Source organism: Kogia breviceps, chromosome 7 (assembly GCF_026419965.1).
Source record: "Kogia breviceps isolate mKogBre1 chromosome 7, mKogBre1 haplotype 1, whole genome shotgun sequence".
In the NCBI taxonomy this organism is placed as follows: Eukaryota; Metazoa; Chordata; class Mammalia; order Artiodactyla; family Physeteridae; genus Kogia; species Kogia breviceps.
Window position 1 is genome coordinate 80,525,025 of NC_081316.1, and position 18,157 is coordinate 80,543,181.

An 18,157-nucleotide genomic window follows, 5' to 3' on the forward strand; every position below is an offset into this window, starting at 1 on the left:
TGAACCACTTGGTGTATTTGGTCATATTTTCTTTCCTTGCTTAGGATTCTTTTGAAATGTTTCTTATTGATTTATAACAGCTCTTTGTATATTATGAATAAACGTTTTGTCATATGTGTTACAGGTATCTTTCCTCAGATTGCTTCTGATTTTATTTGTAGAATTGGTACAGAAATTTTTGTAGACTAGATGTATGAACCACCCTGTGGGCTGAGGATTCTGTTATTTGCTATTCTGTTTGGATGGCCCATTTGGTATTCCCTGTTTTCCATCCTGGTGCATCTGAAGTTCTTCTCCCTGCCTAAACAGATTTTAGGTACTTGCTGTAACTGCAAGTTTATAGTTCTTGAGGAACCCCCTCACCTTGAAATTCACATCTGCTCTAGGCTGAAGATGGGCTTCAGGGAGGAGAAGCAGAGCAGAAATATAGTTGGGCCATCACTAAAGTATGAACTTCACTATTGCATAAACATAATTAATGACACCAACTACCGTTTATTGAGTACTTCATAATGTGCCAAGTATTTTGCTCTGAGGTGGGTAATTTTATTTTTGCCATTGTTTGGATCAAGAAACTAAAGCTCAAAGAGATTACTGAGCCCCACTCAACCGATGATTAGCAGAGTTCGGATTCATGTCCAGTCCCTCTGACTCTTATGCTCTCCTTCACTCTTCCCTGATGTCTGTTTGTTCAATTAGCAAATATTCTTTGATCCTTCTTAGGCCCGTGCTAGGGCAGTAGTCAGTTAATATTGTTTCATGGAGAAATCACTTTGAAAAAGAGTTTACAAAGTTGGATATTCATATTTCCTATGATCCAGGAGTTTAATTCCTAGATATATGCCAAGAGAAAAGTTTGCACATGCATCCCAGGAGGGAGGAAGAACCGGAATTTTCCTATCAGCACTATTTGTAGTAGCAAAAACTTGAAAATGACCCAATACCTATATATAGGTGAGTGGATAGGTTAGTTGTGATATATTTTCACAATGGATATAACTTATAAAATAATACATATATAAATATATGGAATAACACAAAAATAATTAATTATAATTACAAATCATGGTAAGGATGAATCTTAGCAATATAGAATGAAAAAAGTCCCAGAAGAGTACTTATAACTTTATACCTTTTATAGAAAGCTAAAAACAATGAAAACTAAACGTTTTAGAAATATGTATGTGAGTGGTAAGATCATATTTTAAAAAGCAAGGGAATGATAAAATCAAGATTCAGGATAAGGCTGATGTTGGATGGAGAACTGGAGGATAGGATAGAGAAGATGAGGACGTAGCTAAATGTAAGTAAGTTTAGGTGTTCCAGTTCTTATGTTGGATGGTAGGTTCAGTATTTGTTATATTATTAAAAAATAATTAACTTGAAAAGGAAAGAAATCCTGTCACTGCTTCACATAAGTGAAGCTTTGGGGCATTATGCTAAGTGAAGTAAGCCAGTCATAAAAAGACAAATACTTCCACTTATATGAGGTACTTAGAGTAGTCAGATTCATACAAAGAGAATGTAGAATGGTGGTTGCCAAGGGCTGGGGGTGGGTGGGATTGGGAAGTTGTTGTTTAATGGGTACAGAGTTTCAGATTTGGCAAGATGAAAAAGTTCTGGAGATCTGTTGCACAGCAGTGTGAATGTACTTACCGCTACTGAACTCTACACTTTTTTAAATGGTTAAGATGGCAAATTTTATGTGTTTTTTTTTTTTTTAACCACAATTAAATTTTTTTTGGCCATGTTGCACAGCTTGTGGGATCTTAGTTCCCCAACCAGGGATTGAACCCAGGCCACGGCAGTGAAAGCGCTGAGTCCTAACCACTGGACCACCAGGAAACTCCCAAAAATATTTTTTTAAAATTAAAACTGGTCTATGCATAGACTAACGATGAGAATATTCATTAACCAGAGATTCTGATTAATTTTTTTTCTCTACTAGAAGTTCAAAAATAAAGGCAAGAAAGAAAGCAGTTCCCAAGACAGGGATTTACCTTACCAGATATTAAGACCTACTATAAAGAATAGACAAATAGACCAGTGGAAGAGAGTGAAGATCTCAGAGATAAATCCTTGTATAATGGGAACTTAATATACACTAAAGATGTAATCACCAATCAGTGAAGAAAATAATCATTGTTAAGTAGATTGTGTTGAGAAAACTGGCTCACCATATGGAGAAAAATTAAAACTAAATTCCTATATAACACTGCATACGAAAAGGAACTAAAGATAGATTAAAGATCTAATTATGAAAGGTAAAATTATGAAGTTAATGAAAAATGTATAGGCTAATAAGAAAGATTTGATAAATTTGATTATATTAAGGATTTTTGTTGGATAAAGGATACTATAGTCAAAGTTAGCTGATAACAGAATGAGAGATTAATAATGATTAAAACTGACAATAGATTAGTATCTAGACTATATGAAGTAACTCCTACAAATCAACAAAGGAAAGACAGCAGCTCCAATAGAAAAATGAGCAAAGAATATGAACGGGCAGTTTACATGAGAGGAAATCCAAAAGTCCATCAAGCCTGAGAAGAGATGCTCAAAGTCATTAGTAGTTACAGAAATGAACGTTAAAACAGCAATGAATTATCAATTTATTCGATTGGCTAGAAACTAGAAAGCCAGATATTTCCAAGTATTGGCATGGATCAGAGGCTGTAGGAACCCCCATGCATTCTTTGTGGCTGTGAAGCTTGTTTCAGGCATTGTGGAGAGCAGCATGGCATTATTCAATCAGATGGAATATATACATGTCTTGTGAAAGATACACAACACAGTGCCAATTAATAAATCAAAAATATACACATTAGAATGTCTGTGGAGTGAGGAATGGGAATAAAAAAGAACCAAAACAACAACTCCAACAAGAATGTTGTGTAAAGGAGAGGCACTGGGTTTGTTGTTGAGTAGTAGAAATGCGAGCTGTTTGAGATTAACTGTCAGAGCTTTCCAAAAAATGCTTCTTATGGCATGCCAAGAAATGATGGAATTAATTGATAAGGCTCTGTTTCTCTCAAACTGAATGAAATTTTCTGTTCTTCACTAGTGCTGGTTGGTGGCTCAGCCTTCCATTGGGCACCCATGACTGCTAAGTAGAAAAACACTAGCTCTGTTCTCCTAGACCAGGTTTCTCAGTAGCGAGACTATTAACATATTGACCAAATGATTCTTTATTTTTTCGGGGGGCTATCCTGTACATTGTAGGATGTTTAGTAGTAGCAGCAGCCCTGGCCTCTACCCACCAGGTGGCTGGTAACACCCCTCCCCCACTTGTGACAACCAAAAATTTCTGCAGACATTGCCAGATGTCCCCTGGGGAGAAAATTCACTCCCAGTGAGAAACACTGTCCTAGACTCTAGGACGTAGAGCAGCATGGATGTTGCCAGCCATGAGATTGATTATGAGCAAGTATGCTAACCTACTGGTTTCACTGTGAAAGGTATCAAACTTCTCTCTGTAATTTAGGAGTTCAAAGAAAAGAAACTTCACTTTGAAAGAAGAGAAACTTAGTCTAAATTAACTGCTGTTGGGAACAAGTGATCTTACAGTTTTCTGTATTTAAATTTCAGGTACTGTTCTTTTCAGCAACAATAGTAATAATACCTTAAACTGCTTAGAGTTTTGAATTTGTTGATTAAAAAAATACTTTTCTCTGTTCTCTCTTTGGAACCTCACAACAAATAGCTTTATAAGATAGGATAGGGATTTGTCTCCATTTTTCAGATTAGTAAACCAAAGTGCAGAATCCTGAAGTGATCTATCAGGAGCACATGACCTTTAAATTTACGTCTGGAGAGCCAGATGTAAAATCTGGTTCTTGGTTAAGTGCTCTTTTCCATAGAGTAGTCAACCATTTTTTGAGGTTTCCAAAAGTTTCAGGATATTGTTGTCAGTTCTGCCATGGTCATTTCTGTTTTTAACTCCCCTGATTTTTCCTTTAATAATTTTTGCCCAAGTCCTTTTCTTGGATTTCAGGTAGTTTCACAACCACCTCCCTTTGCTGTACATTGTCTTGCCTCCTTAGGGTTTCCCCTCAACTTAGTGACTGATGCTGGGAGGCAGAACTTGGGAGACAGATCTGGATTGGCAACCTAGCCTAGGCCACACTTGCTGTTTGTAGCTCAGTTTTCATTATCTATTCAGAGAATCTAATCTTACTTGCTCCTTAGCTCCCTCAGGGATGTTAGGGAAAGGAGTAAGTTTATGCCTGGAAAAGTATCCTATTTTTAAAGATCTCCAAGGAGAAGCTTTCATCATGTCTGTCTGTTACCAAATATAGTATCTTTTCAGACTCCTATCCCCTGAACTGCTGTTTCCTCCTGGAATGGATGAGTGGCAAAATCTCCTACCTGGAAATTGTTAAAGTTCTATAGATTTTTCTCAGACCAAGACATTAAGAGGGTTACTAGAATGTGGCTAGAGAATGCTAAGATGGTAAAGGGTTGTAATCCACTTCTTATGAGAAAGAAAAACTTTTCTCCTCAGTATATAATAAAAACTCCAGGGCTTCCCTGGTGGCGCAGTGGTTGACAGTCCACCTGCCGATGCAGGGGACACGGGTTCGTGCCCCGGTCTGGGAAGATCCCACATGCTGCCAAGCGGCTAGGCCCGTGAGCCATGGCCGCTGAGCCTGTGCATCCGGAGCCTGTGCTCTGCAACGGAAGAGGCCACAACAGCGAGAGGCCCGCGTACTGCAAACAAAAACAAAAACCAAAAAACTCCTAAGTGTGATCAGCCTCCTCTGAGCCTTGCATACCTCTTTAGGCTCATTTCTCACACCTCTCTCGGGTACTAGTTGTACTCTCAGGTATACCATGTCCCTGCATCATGATACCTTTCTCCACCTGCACCTATTGGACCATCAGGACGGAGATGGTAGGTTGCTTTCTTCAGGAAGCCTTCCTTGATTCCTCCACGTTGAGTGAAGCACCTCTACTCTACTTTCTTGGCCACCAGGGCCTACTCCATTATAGCACTTATCATTCTGGATTATAGTTATTTGTTTCTCCTCAGTAGGCTTCTCCTTCTTGAGGTGGTTTTGTATTTTATCTTTGAATTCCCCAGTCCTTAGCCTGGTGGCCAGTAAATGTTTATTAAATGACTGCTTGAGTGACTCTTTTGCCTGGAGAGGAGAAGACCTGGTAAAAAAAGACATAAAATTAGGAGAGTAAGCATAAGAAATAGGGAGTAAATTTACTCTGTGCTTCTCTGAAGGACAAGAGTTTGACCCAGAGGCAGAAGGGGGAGGCAAAGGCAGATTTTTTTCAGGTCAGCATCAGGAAAGAACTATCTAGCGCATTTGTTATCATTGGAATGCCTGCTTCATGTTGTAAGGTTGACCATTTGCCAGGGGTGTGGTAGGAGGTAATTGCCAACCAAGATTCTGCCCTGTAGAATATTCCAGCAATACGTGGGGTCTTACCAGGTCATAGAAACTGTGCTACTATATCTGCTTGCTGGGCCTCTGGATGATCTTCAGATAATAGCCATGCCTTCCTGTAGTTTTGTCTAGGCCGAATACGCCAGTGCCTTCAGCTCTTCCTTATGTGATTTGGTTTCCAGACCCTTTGTAATCCTGGCTGATCTGTTGTGGTCATGCTTATTCATCACTCTTCTTTCTACATTGTGGTCCTAAGACCTGATCTCAGGGCCCAAGTTTGCTTTGACAGAGCAGAAATGGTAGAGCTGCTGCCTCCTTCATTCTGGGTTTATTCTTAGTTAAACAGCATAGTGTTGCCTTGGCTTTTTTGGTAATGGTCCTGTTGGCGTATATTCCCTGGAAATTTGTGGTCAGGTGAAACCCCTAGATCTGTTTCACATGAGCTGCTGTTAAGCCACTCCTTCCCCAACCTATACTTGGGTAGTTGGTGAGGTTTCATCCTAAGGTTTTGGTTCTTCATTTCAGCTTATCAGGTCACAGCATGTTAAAGCTAGAAGAACTCTAGGAATGAGCTTTATTTATTCATTTTGGATCTTGTTTCTGTTTCCCATGTTCACTGCCTTGCTCCTCTCTCCTTCCCAAGCTTTGTACTATTCACAGTGTGGTAAGCAGATCCTTTGTATTTTCATCCAAATCATTCATGAAAATATTGACCAGAGCTGTAGAGCATATCCCAGACACCAGACACCTTCTTCCAATTGATCTCTGTCCATTTATCAGCATTTTTTTCACACTAATTCAAGCTGTGAGTCACTGACTTTGTTCAGCTACCTGGGCTTGTCGTTTTCATTTCACCCTCAGTATTCCTCTTAAGCCAAGCACGGCAGGTGGCCCTGCCCCCATAACATAGGAAGATACAGAAGTGATGAGAATGCTGGAAGTCGGAAGTGCCAAGCATCAGCGCACTAACAGGGGAGCTGGTGCCCAGAGAAGGATGTGATCTGGGAGCTCTTTTTTGACTTTTCGTGAATTACAGTTTCTGAGATGAAAGAAATCTAAGACAAAGACAGTCCATTTAAATTGGGCTAGCTCTTACTGTTAGCATCTAACATCATCATCTCAACTGTGTAGCCTTGTGGAGAGAGAAGTGGGATGTTGTTATTCTTATCTTCCAGATCAGAGAAGCTGGGATTGTTCCTCAGCAAATGTTTGCTGAATGAATCAGTGAGTGAGTTTCAGGCTAGTCTTCACTTCAGCTTCATATTTTCAGATTCAGGGAGGGAAGGATGAATGGCTTTCACACGCACGCGCACATGCATGCGCACATGCCATAATGAAGCCTCCTTCAGAACCAGAGCTCTGCCATTTCCAGTCAGTCTCCCCTAGACAGCTCCTGACCACACTGCTACATCTCTCCTCTGAACTCCCATAGCAGTGCTTGATGCTTTGCATGGCTGCCCAATTCATGCATTTATGTCTCATCACCCCAAATTCTGGAAGAGAAGTTAGGGCCTCAGCTTCCCATTATTTCGTGCCTTTCACAGCATCTAGTACAGGCACTTGGTTGAACAAACTATCAAACGAAATGTGTCGCCACCAGGTGGCACCAGAGTCCCTGCTATTTTTCTGAGAATCTTGAGTAACTTTCAGCCATTTATTGCCAAGCTAGCCCTTAGAAGTGCCTTCCTTAATGAGGAAGCTTCAATTTATTTATTAAGCAGAATGCCAATAAATACTACAGTAGACACAAGTAAATTAACCAGGCAAAATTGTAACTTACCATTTTCCCCATGGTAGACTATTGTGTTCACCCAGCCCCTCTGCCTGCTGCTTGTCAGGCACTGAGCTCTCACCCCAGCAGTTACTTTCCAGGCCTTGAAGAGAATCTGACTTTCAAGCCTCCCTGGCACAGAGTGTCTCGATACCTGAAAATGGCTTCAAATCCTTGGTTTGAGTTTTTGGATCATTTATTTTTCCTGGAAAGGACAAATTAAACATTATAAAGAAATTGCTGTAACCCCAACACCTTTAATATGTTGATTATTTTGGTTATCTCATTGCAATCTTTGCTCCCTTATATATGTGGCTTTATTAATTTTTGATAATGTGAAGCCATAATAAGAACTCTCATTTACTTAATGCTTAGTATGCAACTATGCTTGTTGTTTTATATACATTGCTGCTATTGAAATATAAGAGCTATTATATTGAATCCTTACATTATATTTATTATATTACTTATATTGAATGCTTGCCTTGTTGGTTACTGTTCTAAAAGTTTTCCATGCATTAACTCCCATGACCTATACAGCCTGATGAGAGTAGGTACTGTTTACCTCATTTACAGTTCAGAAAACAGGCTATCAGAGTTAAGTGACTTGCCTAAGGTAACACAGTAAATGGCCGTATTGGGATTTATATCTAGAACTCTTTAATTCTAAAATCACTGTTCATTTCACTATATTATAGCATTCTGCTTTGTTCATTTGCTCTTTAATGATTTCTATCTGTACTTCTTTAGAAAGGGTGTAAGGATTCATAGAATCATTAAAATATGGGTTTGATCTATGTTATTCTCCTGCTGCTAGACTGTTAGCTCCTTGAGGACAGGGACTAGAGGTCATGTTTATTTATTTCTGCATTCCTCTTCTCATGAAATGCAAAGTATGTACTTGGATGAATGAGTGAAGGCTGCCTTCACTCTCCCAGGGAGTCTGAGATACAAGGCTGCCTAACAGAGCCTTAGCGTGCTAGAGCTTAAAGGAGTTTGAAAATCAAGTCAAACCCTTCCTTTAAGGAGGAATGCCCTCCTTAGGGTGACCTACTGAGTTGGAGACAGAACAGAACTAGAATCCAGGTTTGCTGGGCTTCTACTGGGCCATCTGGTTTCAAAGAGCCTAATCCTGTCCTTAAATCTCCTTCCTTCCTTCAGTTTCCTACCCACCCCCCTCCTCTCTTATCTTTCATGATGTGTAAGTTGAGTAGCTTTACACCCTTAAAGTTTCAAGCCTGAACGTTACAAAATGAGGCAAGATTTTCCATTCCTTTTACACCAATGCCCAGACTTACTCCTAATTATGTCTTTGTTCAACCCAGAATAGAATCCAGGTCCTCTGCCTCTCACCACACCCAAAATATGCAGAGCTGCAGCTCACGTAGGGAAAATTATCTTGACTGGACTCCCCCACAAGAACATGCTATTGGTGATTGATGGGGAGTGGGAAAGAGGCTATTAGGACAGGCTGGTGGTTTTTATGTAACAGCCAAGTTTTTGGAAAACCTCAAAGGAGATGGGAATTCCTGTTCTTTCTCAGAGCCGGACACATGTGACCAGCCATGTGATTTAATTCTTCTCTAGTTTCTGGGCCTGCTGTTTTGTAAACACCCCCATGAGCCTGTTAAAGCAAACAGTGTGAAGGCTAAAGACCCTGTAGCCCTTCTTTCCACACCCACCTTCATCTACCCCCCTTTTAGTGTCACGATTCTGGTTGCCTTATCCCCTAGTTTAAATAATCTGCAGTTGTTTGTTGTGATGTCTTTTCCTGGTCTCCAAGTATCTCCTAGAATGTCACCTGGAAGATTATTTGGGTAGCCGTTTGTTAGTACATCTTGGTGCTTTTCACACTCTTTTTTGTAAGGCCGGTATATTTTAGAATGCTTCATTCAGAGTCAACTGCAGGTTCCTGTACAGTGGAATTGGTATTGAGGCTACATTGTTCGCTGACCAGTGGGCACACAGCGCTGGAAGCTCTAAAGCAAAGTGGCTGCTCACCATTCTCTTCCACTGTCTCTCTTTTTCTTTTTAATATGTAAAATAACACTAAAAAACTAATGCTTTTTCTTGCCACAGAGCAGTCTATGAGAGAGTAGTAGCTACAGACAGCTTAACACTTAAAAGATGCTTACTATCCAGTGTTGTAAGCACCAGTCCCATGTGGCAGCTAAACACTTGAAATGTGACTGGTCTCTTTTTTTTTTTTTTTGATGAAACTGGGATTGATTGATTGATTATTTTTTAACATCTTTATTGGAGTATAATTGCTTTACAATGGTGTGTTAGTTTCTGCTTTACAACAAAGTGAATCAGTTATATATATACATATGTTCCCATATCTCTTCCCTCTTGCGTCTCCCTCCTTCCCACCCTCCCTATTCCACCCCTCTAGGTGGTCACAAACCACCTAGCTGATCTCCCTGTGCCATGCGGCTGCCTCCCACTAGCTATCCACCCTACGTTTGGTAGTGTATATATGTCCATGCCACTCTCTCACTTCGTCACAGCTTACCCTTCCCCCTCCCCATATCCTCAAGGCCATGCTCCAGTAGGTCTGTTTTTTATTCCCGTCCTACCCCTAGGCTCTGCATGACACTTTTTTTTTTTCTTAATTTCCATATATATGTGTTAGCATACGGTATTTGTTTTTCTCCTTCTGACTTACTTCATTCTGTATGACAGACTCCAAGTCCATCCACCTCACTACAAATAACTCAGTTTCATTTCTTTTTATGGCTGAATAATATTCTGTTGTATATATGTGCCACATCTTCTTTATCCATTCATCTGTTGATGGACACTTAGGTTGCTTCCATGTCCTGGCTATTGTAAATAGTGCTGCAATGAACATTGTGGTACATGACTCTTTTTAAATTATTGTTTGCTCAGGGTAGATGCCCAGTAGTGGGATTGCAGGGTCTTATGGTAGTTCTATTTGTAGTTTTTTAAGGAACCTCCATACTGTTCTCCATAGTGGCTGTATCAATTTACATTCCCACCAGCAGTGCAAGAGGGTTCCCTTTTCTCCACACCCTCTCCAGCATTTACTGTTTCTAGATTTTTTGATGATGGCCATTCTGACCGGTGTGAGATGATATCTCATTGTAGTTTTGATTTGCATTTCTCTAATGATTAATGATGTTGAGCATTCTTTCATGTGTTTGTTGGCAATCTGTATATCTTCTTTGGAGAAATGTTTATTTAGGTCTTCTGCCCATTTTTGGATTGGGTTGTTTGTTTTTTTGTTATTGAGCTGCATGAGTTGCTTATAAATTTTGGAGATTAATCCTTTGTCATTTGCTTCATTTGCAAATATTTTCTCCCATTCTGAGGGTTGTCTTTTGGTCTTGTTTATGGTATCCTTTGCTGTGCAAAAGCTTTTAAGTTTCGTTAGGTCCCATTTGTTTATTTTTGTTTTTATTTCCATTTCTCTAGGAGGTGGGTCAGGAAGGATCTTGCTGTGATTTATGTCATAGAGTGTTCTGCCTATGTTTTCCTCTAAGAGTTTGATAGTGTCTGGCCTTACATTTAGGTCTTTAACCCATTTTGAGTTTATTTTTGTGTGTGGTGTTAGGGAATGTTCTAATTTCATTCTTTTACATGTAGCTGTCCAGTTTTCCCAGCACCACTTATTGAAGAGGCTGTCTTTTCTCCACTGTGTTTCCTTCCCTCCTTTATTAAAGATAAGGTGACCATATGTGTGTGGGTTTATCTCTGGGCTTTCTATCCTGTTCCATTGATCTGTATTTCTGTTTTTGTGCCAGTACCATACTGTCTTGATTACTGTAGCTTTGTAGTAGAGTCTGAAGTCAGGGAGCCTGATTCCTCCAGCTCCATTTTTCGTTCTGAAGATTGCTTTAGCTATTCGGGGTCTTTTGTGTTTCCATACAAATTGTGAAATTTTTTGTTCTAGTTCTGTAAAAAATGCCAGTGGTAATTTGATAGGGATTGCATTGAATCTGTAGATTACTTTGGATAGTAGAGTCATTTTCACCATGTTGATTCTTCCAATCCAAGAACATGGTATACCTCTCCATCTATTTGTATCATCTTTAATTTCTTTCGTCAGTGTCTTATAATTTTCTGCATTACAGGTCTTTTGTCTCCTTAGGTAGGTTTATTCCTAGGTATTTTATTCGTTTTGTTGCAGTGGTAAATGGGAGTGTTTTCTTAATTTCTCTTTCAGATTTTTCATCATTGGTGTATACGAATGCCAGAGATTTCTGTGCATTAATTTTGTATCCTGCTACTTTACCAAATTCATTGATTAGCTCTAGTAGTTTTCTGGTAGCATCTTTAGGATTCTCTATGTATAGTATCATGTCATCTGCAAACAGTGACAGCTTTACTTCTTCTTTTCCTATTTGGATTCCTTTTATTTCTTTTTCTTCTCTGATTGCTGTGGCTAGAACTTCCAAAACTATGTTGAATAAGAGTGGTGAGAGAGGGCAACCTTGTCTTGTTCCTGATCTTAGTGGAAATGGTTTCAGTTTTTCCCCATTGAGGATGATGTTGGCTGTGGGTTTGTCATATATGGCCTTTATTATGTTGAGGAAAGTTCCCTCTATGCCTACTGTCTGCAGGGTTTTTATCTTAAATGGGTGTTGAATTTTGTCAAAAGCTTTCTCTGCATCTATTGAGATGATCATATGGTTTTTCTCCTTCAGTTTGTTGATATGGTGTATCACGTTGATTGATTTGCATATATTGAAGAATCCTTGCATTCCTGGGATAAAGCCCACTTGATCATGGTGTATGATCCTTTTAATGTGCTGTTGGATTCTGTTTGCTAGTATTTTGTTGAGGATTTTTGCATCTATGTTCATCAGTGATATTGGACTCTAGTTTTCTTTCTTTGTGACGTCTTTGTCTGGTTTTGATATCAGGGTGATGGTGGCCTCATAGAATGAGTTTGGGGGTGTTCCTCCCTCTGCTATCTTTTGGAAGAGTTTGAGAAAGATAGGTGTTAGCTCTTCTCTAAATGTTTGATAGAATTCACCTGTGAAGCCATCTGGTCCTGGGCTTTTGTTTGTTGGAAGATTTTGAATCACAGTTTCAATTTCAGTGCTTGTGATTGGTCTGTTCATATTTTCTATTTCTTCCTGGTTCAGTCTCGGCAGCTTGTGCATTTCTAAGAATTTGTCCATTTCTTCCAGGTTGTCCATTTTATTGGCATAGAGTTGCTTGTAGTAATCTCTAATAATCTTTTGTATTTCTGCAGTGTCAGTTGTTACATCTCCTTTTTCATTTCTAATTCTATTGATTTGAGTCTTCTCCCTTTTTTTCTTGATGAGTCTGGCTAATGGTTTATCAATTTTGTTTAACTTCTCGAAGAACCATCTTTTAGTTTTATTGATCTTTGCTATTGTTTCCTTCATTTCTTTTCCATTTATTTCTGATCTGATCTTTATGATTTCTTTCCTTCTGCTAAATTTGGGGTTTTTTTTGTTCTTTCTCAAATTGCTTTCGGTGCAAGGTTAGGTTGTTTATTCGAGATGTTTCCTGTTTCTTAAGGTAGGATTGTATTGCTATAAACTTCCCTCTTAGAACTGCTTTTGCTGCATCCCATAGGTTTTGGGTCGTCGTGTCTCCATTGTCTTTTGATTTCCTCTTCGATTTCTTCAGTGATCACTTCGTTATTAAGTAGTGTATTGTTTAGCCTCCATGTGTTTGTATTTTTTACAGATCTTTTCCTGTAATTGATATCTAGTCTCATAGCATTGTGGTTGGAAAAGATACTTGATATGATTTCAATTTTCTTAAATTTACCAAGGCTAGATTTGTGACCCAAGATATGATCTATTCTGGAGAATGTTCCATGAGCACTTGAGAAAAATGTGTATTCTGTTGTTTTTGGATGGAATGTCCTATAAATATCAATTAAGTCCATCTTGTTTAATGTATCATTTAAAAACTTGTGTTTCCTTATTTATTTTCATTTTGGATGATCTGTCCATTGGTGACAGTGGGGTGTTAAAGTCCCCTACTATGATTGTGTTACTGTCGATTTCCCCTTTTATGGCTGTTAGTATTTGCCTTATGTATTGAGGTGCTCCTGTGTTGGGTGCATAAATATTTACAATTGTTATATCTTCTTCATGGATCGATCCCTTGATCATTATGTAGTGTCCTTCTTTGTCTCTTGTAATAGTTTTTATTTTAAAGTCTATTTTGTCTGATATGAGAATTGCTACTCCAGCTTTCTTCTGATTTCCATTTGCATGGGATATCTTTTTCCATCCCCTCACTTTCAGCCTGTAAGTGTCCCTAGGTCTGAAGTGGGTCTCTTGTAGACAGCATATATATGGGTCTTGTTTTTGTATCCATTCAGCCAGTCTCTGTTTTTGGTGGGAGCATTTAATTCATTTACATTTAAGGTAATTATCTATATGTATGTTCCTATTATCATTTACTTAATTGTTTCGGGTTTGTTCTTGTAGGTCTCTTCCTTCTCTTGTGTTTCTTGCCTAGAGCAGTTGCTTTAGCATTAGTTGTAAAGCTGGTTTGGTGGTGCTGAACTCTCAGCTTTTGCTTGTCTGTAAAGGTTTTAATTTCTTCATTAAATCTGAATGAGATCCTTGCTGGGTAGAGTAATCTTGGTTGTAGGTTTTTCTCCTTCATCACTTTAAATATGTCCTGCCACTCCCTTCTGGCTTGCAGAGTTTCTGCTGAGAAATCAGCTGTTTACCTTATGAGGATTCCCTTGTGTGTTATTTGTTGTTTTTCCCTTGCTGCTTTTAATATGTTTTCTTTGTATTTAATTTTTGCTAGTTTGATTAATATGTGTCTTGGTGTGTTTCTCCTTGGATTTATCCTGTATGGGACTCTCTGTGCTTCCTGGACTTGGTGTATTATTTCCTTTCCCATATTAGGGAAGTTTTCAACTATAATCTCTTCAAATATTTTCTCAGTCCCTTTCTTTTTCTCTTCTTCTTCTGGGACCCCTATAATTCGAATGTTGGTGTGTTTAATGTTGTCCCAGAGGTCTCTGAGACTGTCCTCAGTTCTTTTCATTCTTTTTTCTTTCTTCTGCTCTGCAGTAGTTATTTCCACTATTTTATCTTCCAGGTCACTTATCCATTCTTCTGCCTCAGTTATTCTGCTATTGATTTCTTCTAGAGAATTTTTAATTTCATTTATTGTGTTGTTCATCATTGTTTGTTTGCTCTTTAGTTCTTCTAGGTCCTTGTTAAATGTTTCTTGTATTTTGTCTATTCTATTTCCAAGATTTTGGATCATCTTTACTGTCATTATTCTGAATTCTTTTTCAGGTAGACTGCCTATTTCCTCTTCATTTGTTAGGTCTGGTGGGATTTTACCTTGCTCCTTCATCTGCTGTGTGTTTTTCTGTCTTCATTTTGCTTAACTTACTGTGTTTGGGGTTTCCTTTTCACAGGCTGCAGGTTCGTAGTTCCTGTTGTTTTTGGTGTCTGTCCCCAGTGGCTAAGGTTGGTTCAGTTGGTTGCGTAGGTTTCCTGGTTGAGGGGACTAGTGCCTGTGTTCTGGTGGATGAGGCTGGATCTTGTCTCTCTGGTGGGCAGGTCCACGTCTGGTGGTGTGTTTTGCGGTGTCTATAACCTCATGATTTTTGGCAGCCTCAGTGCTAATGGATGGGGCTGTGATCCTGTCTTGCTAGTTGTTGGGCATAGGGTGTCCAGCACTGTAGCTTGTTGGTCGTTGAGTGAAGCTGGGTCTTGGTGTTGAGATGGAGATCTCTGTGAGATTTTCGCCGTTTGATATTGCGTGGAGCTGGCAGGTCTCTTGTGGACCAGTGTCCTCAAGTTGGTTCTCCCACCTCAGAGACACAGCCCTGACTGCCTGGCTGGAGCACCAAGAGCCTTTAATCCACATAGCTCAGAATAAAAGGGAGAAGAAAGAAAGAGAAAGAGAGAGGGAGAGAGGGAGGGAGGAAGGAAGGAAAGAAGGGGATAAAAATAAAGTAGGATAAAATAAAATAAAGTTATTAAAATAAAAAACAATTATTAAGAAGAAAAATTTTTTAAAGTAAAAAAAAAAAACCAAAAACAACAAAAAAACCCGGGACGGTCAGAACCCTAGGACAAATGGTGAAAGCAAAGCTATACAGACAAAATCTCACACAGAAGCATACACATACACACTCACAAAAAGAGGAAAAGGGGAAAAAAATAATATATCTTGCTCCCAAAGTCCAACTCCTCAATTTGGGATGATTCGTTGTCTATTCAGGTGTTCCACAGATGGAGGGTACAAGTTGATTGTGGAGCTTTAATCCGCTGCTTCTGAGGCTGCTGGAAGAGAGTTCCCTTTCTCTTTGTTAGCACCAGCTCCAGGGGTTTAGCTTTGGATTTGGCCCCGCTTCTGCCTGTAGGTCGCCTGAGGGCATCTGCTCTTCGCTCAGACAGGACGGGGTTAAAGGAGTAGCTGATTCGGGGGCTCTGGCTCAGGCCGGTGGGGGAGGGAGGGGTACGGATGCGGGGTGAGCCTGCAGCGGCAGAGGCCGGCGTGGCAGAGGCCGGCGTGACGCACCAGCCTGATGCGCACGCCCTGCGTTCTCCCGGGGAAGTTGTCCCTGGATCCTGGGACCCTGGCAGTGACAAGCTGTACAGCCTTCCGGGAGGGGAGGTGTGGAGAGTGACCTGTGCTCGCACACAGGCTTCTTGGTGGCTGCACCAGCAGCCTTAGCGTCTCATGCCGGTCTCGGGGTCCGCGCTGATAGCAGCGGCTCGCGCTCCTTTCTGGAGCTCCTTTAAGTGGCGCGCTGTCCTCGCGCACCAGTAAACAAAGAGGGAAGAAAAAGTCTCTTGCCTCTTCGGCAGCTCCAGACTCGACTGGTCTCTTTTGAGATATACTAAATATAAAATAAACATCGGATTTTAAAGCCGTAGTACAAAAAAAAAAGTAAAATATTTCATAGATAGTTTTATATTGACTACATGTTGAAACGGTAATATTTTGGATATATTGGGTTAAATAAAATATATTATTAAAATTAAGATCATCTGTTTATTTTTACTTTTTTTAACATAGCTATTAGAAAACTTATTTTTTTTTTTAATAGTGGCTTTACCAGTTTATATTCCCACCAACAGTGTAGTAGGGTTCCCTTTTCTCCACACCCTCTCCATCATTTATTTCTTTTTTAACTTTATTTTAATACAGCAGGTTCTTATTAGTTATCTATTTTATACATATTAGTGTATATATGTCAATCTCCCAATTCATCCCACCACGACCCCCTGCCTCCTCCCTGCTTTCCCCCATTGAAAACTTAAACTTACATATGAGACTCACATTATATTTGGACTGGGCAGCGCTAGCCTAGAAATCCCCAAGAGTAAATAGTTTCTCAAAAGTTTTCTCTTCTGTGGAACTTTAGGAAACTAGCTAATATTTTCCTCTCTATAACCACCCCCTCTTTTAAAAGAAATATTCTTTCATTTCATTTAATGATACCAAGAAGAAAGCCTCTATTAAGTGCTAATTATCTGTTTTTACACCTGCTACTCACCTGAGAAGAGTGACATCTAGTAAAAATTGGGTGGTTGGGGGAGGGAGTTAGGAGACATTGGGGAGCAGAAGACTCATGATTGGTCCAAACTTCTGACTTAGAATTGTTTTATACATTTGAAACTCTGTAGCTAACAAGTCTGAGGTAAAGATATGAAGGAGGGAAAGTAAAATAGATACTCTTTAAAACAAATGTGCTTCCCTCTTAGAGTTCTAGTCTTGCTTTCCCCTCATTTATCTAAATTCACTGAGGATCTATCATGGGCCAGACAGTTTCCTAGCACAGAGGAATCAGATGAGTATGACCTTGTCACTGATCTCAAGGAGGTTACAGTAAGCTAGAGAACAAATTCAAATCCAATCTCATACTGTAGGTAAGCACTGTAATGATGGTAGAAAAGAAAATACGTTTGGAGCAATAAGAAGTCATGATTTATTCTGCCTAGAAGGGAGACTGAAGGCTTTGTGTGTCTTGGATGTGATACTCTCAGGCCGAAAGGCAGGTGGGAAGGATGTTTTACCCTGAGGGAAACAACCTGACTACAGGCGTGGGGAATAGTAGAAGGTGGTCCTTGAAATAGTAGTTTGGGGCTCCATTGTGGGGGATTTGACTGCCTGTCTAAGGATGTTGGGTCTAAGGATGTTGAATCTTATCCTGTAGACTGGGGACCCTAGAGGGTTCTAAGCAGGAGGATGACATACTTCAGGACTGTATGATCCTGGGAAGGATAGGTTGGAGAGGAGACACCGAATGCAAGGAGACTTAACAAAGAGGTCGTAGTCAGTCAGGTAAGGGGTAGCAAGGGCTCAAATGTAAAGGAAAGAATATGTACAATAAACAGTCGGGTGGGGGGGTAAAAGGTTGGTGTCAAGCACGGTACCAGATTTCCAACTTGGGTCACTAGGAGGTACCTTTATCCAAAACTGGAAATGTCGGAGAGGATCAGGCTAAAATGGACACACAAGATGCGCTCTGGATTTGCAGATAGAGCTGCAGAGGGAGCTGGCTAGAGCTGAAGTGCTTGTGTTTGTGTTTCAGATGGTGACCCTCTTTCAGATGTGGGTTGTTCCCCTCTATTTCACAGTGAAGCTGCACTGGTGGAGGTTCCTAGTGATCTGGATCTTGTTCTCTGCCGTCACAGCCTTTGTCACCTTCCGAGCCACCCGAAAACCACTAGTACAGACAACCCCAAGGTGAGAAATTAGGTAGTGGGTAGTGGGAAGGAGCTAGGCTTCCTGAACTAACGGGTTGGGATGCACGGGAGGTGGGTGGGTTCGACTGAAAAAAATCGCAGTTTTTGTCTGCCAAGATTACTTGGCACAAAGCCCCACCAGAATGAGCTGATTGGGAGACCTCCTGCCCCATTCACAGAATAAAAACCTCCAAGTCTTTCCCTATAGCTTACCTTACAGTTTACATCAAGGTCTGTTTATATTAAAAGGTAACAAAATAAGTAAGCAAATCCTGGTCATTGTGGTCTCATTATAACTG

The 18,157-nt window shown here is 40.0% G+C and overlaps 1 protein-coding gene across 1 annotated transcript in view; it reads left to right on the top strand.

The window, feature by feature from the left end:
- The window catches only part of RNF121 (ring finger protein 121), a 94,396-nt gene that overhangs the window by 52,921 nt on the left and 23,318 nt on the right, over positions 1–18,157 (top strand). The window contains exon 4 of the mRNA XM_059068757.2: positions 17,705–17,859. Coding sequence (XP_058924740.1) covers positions 17,705–17,859 — 155 coding nt within the window. The remainder of the gene's footprint in view (positions 1–17,704; positions 17,860–18,157) is intronic.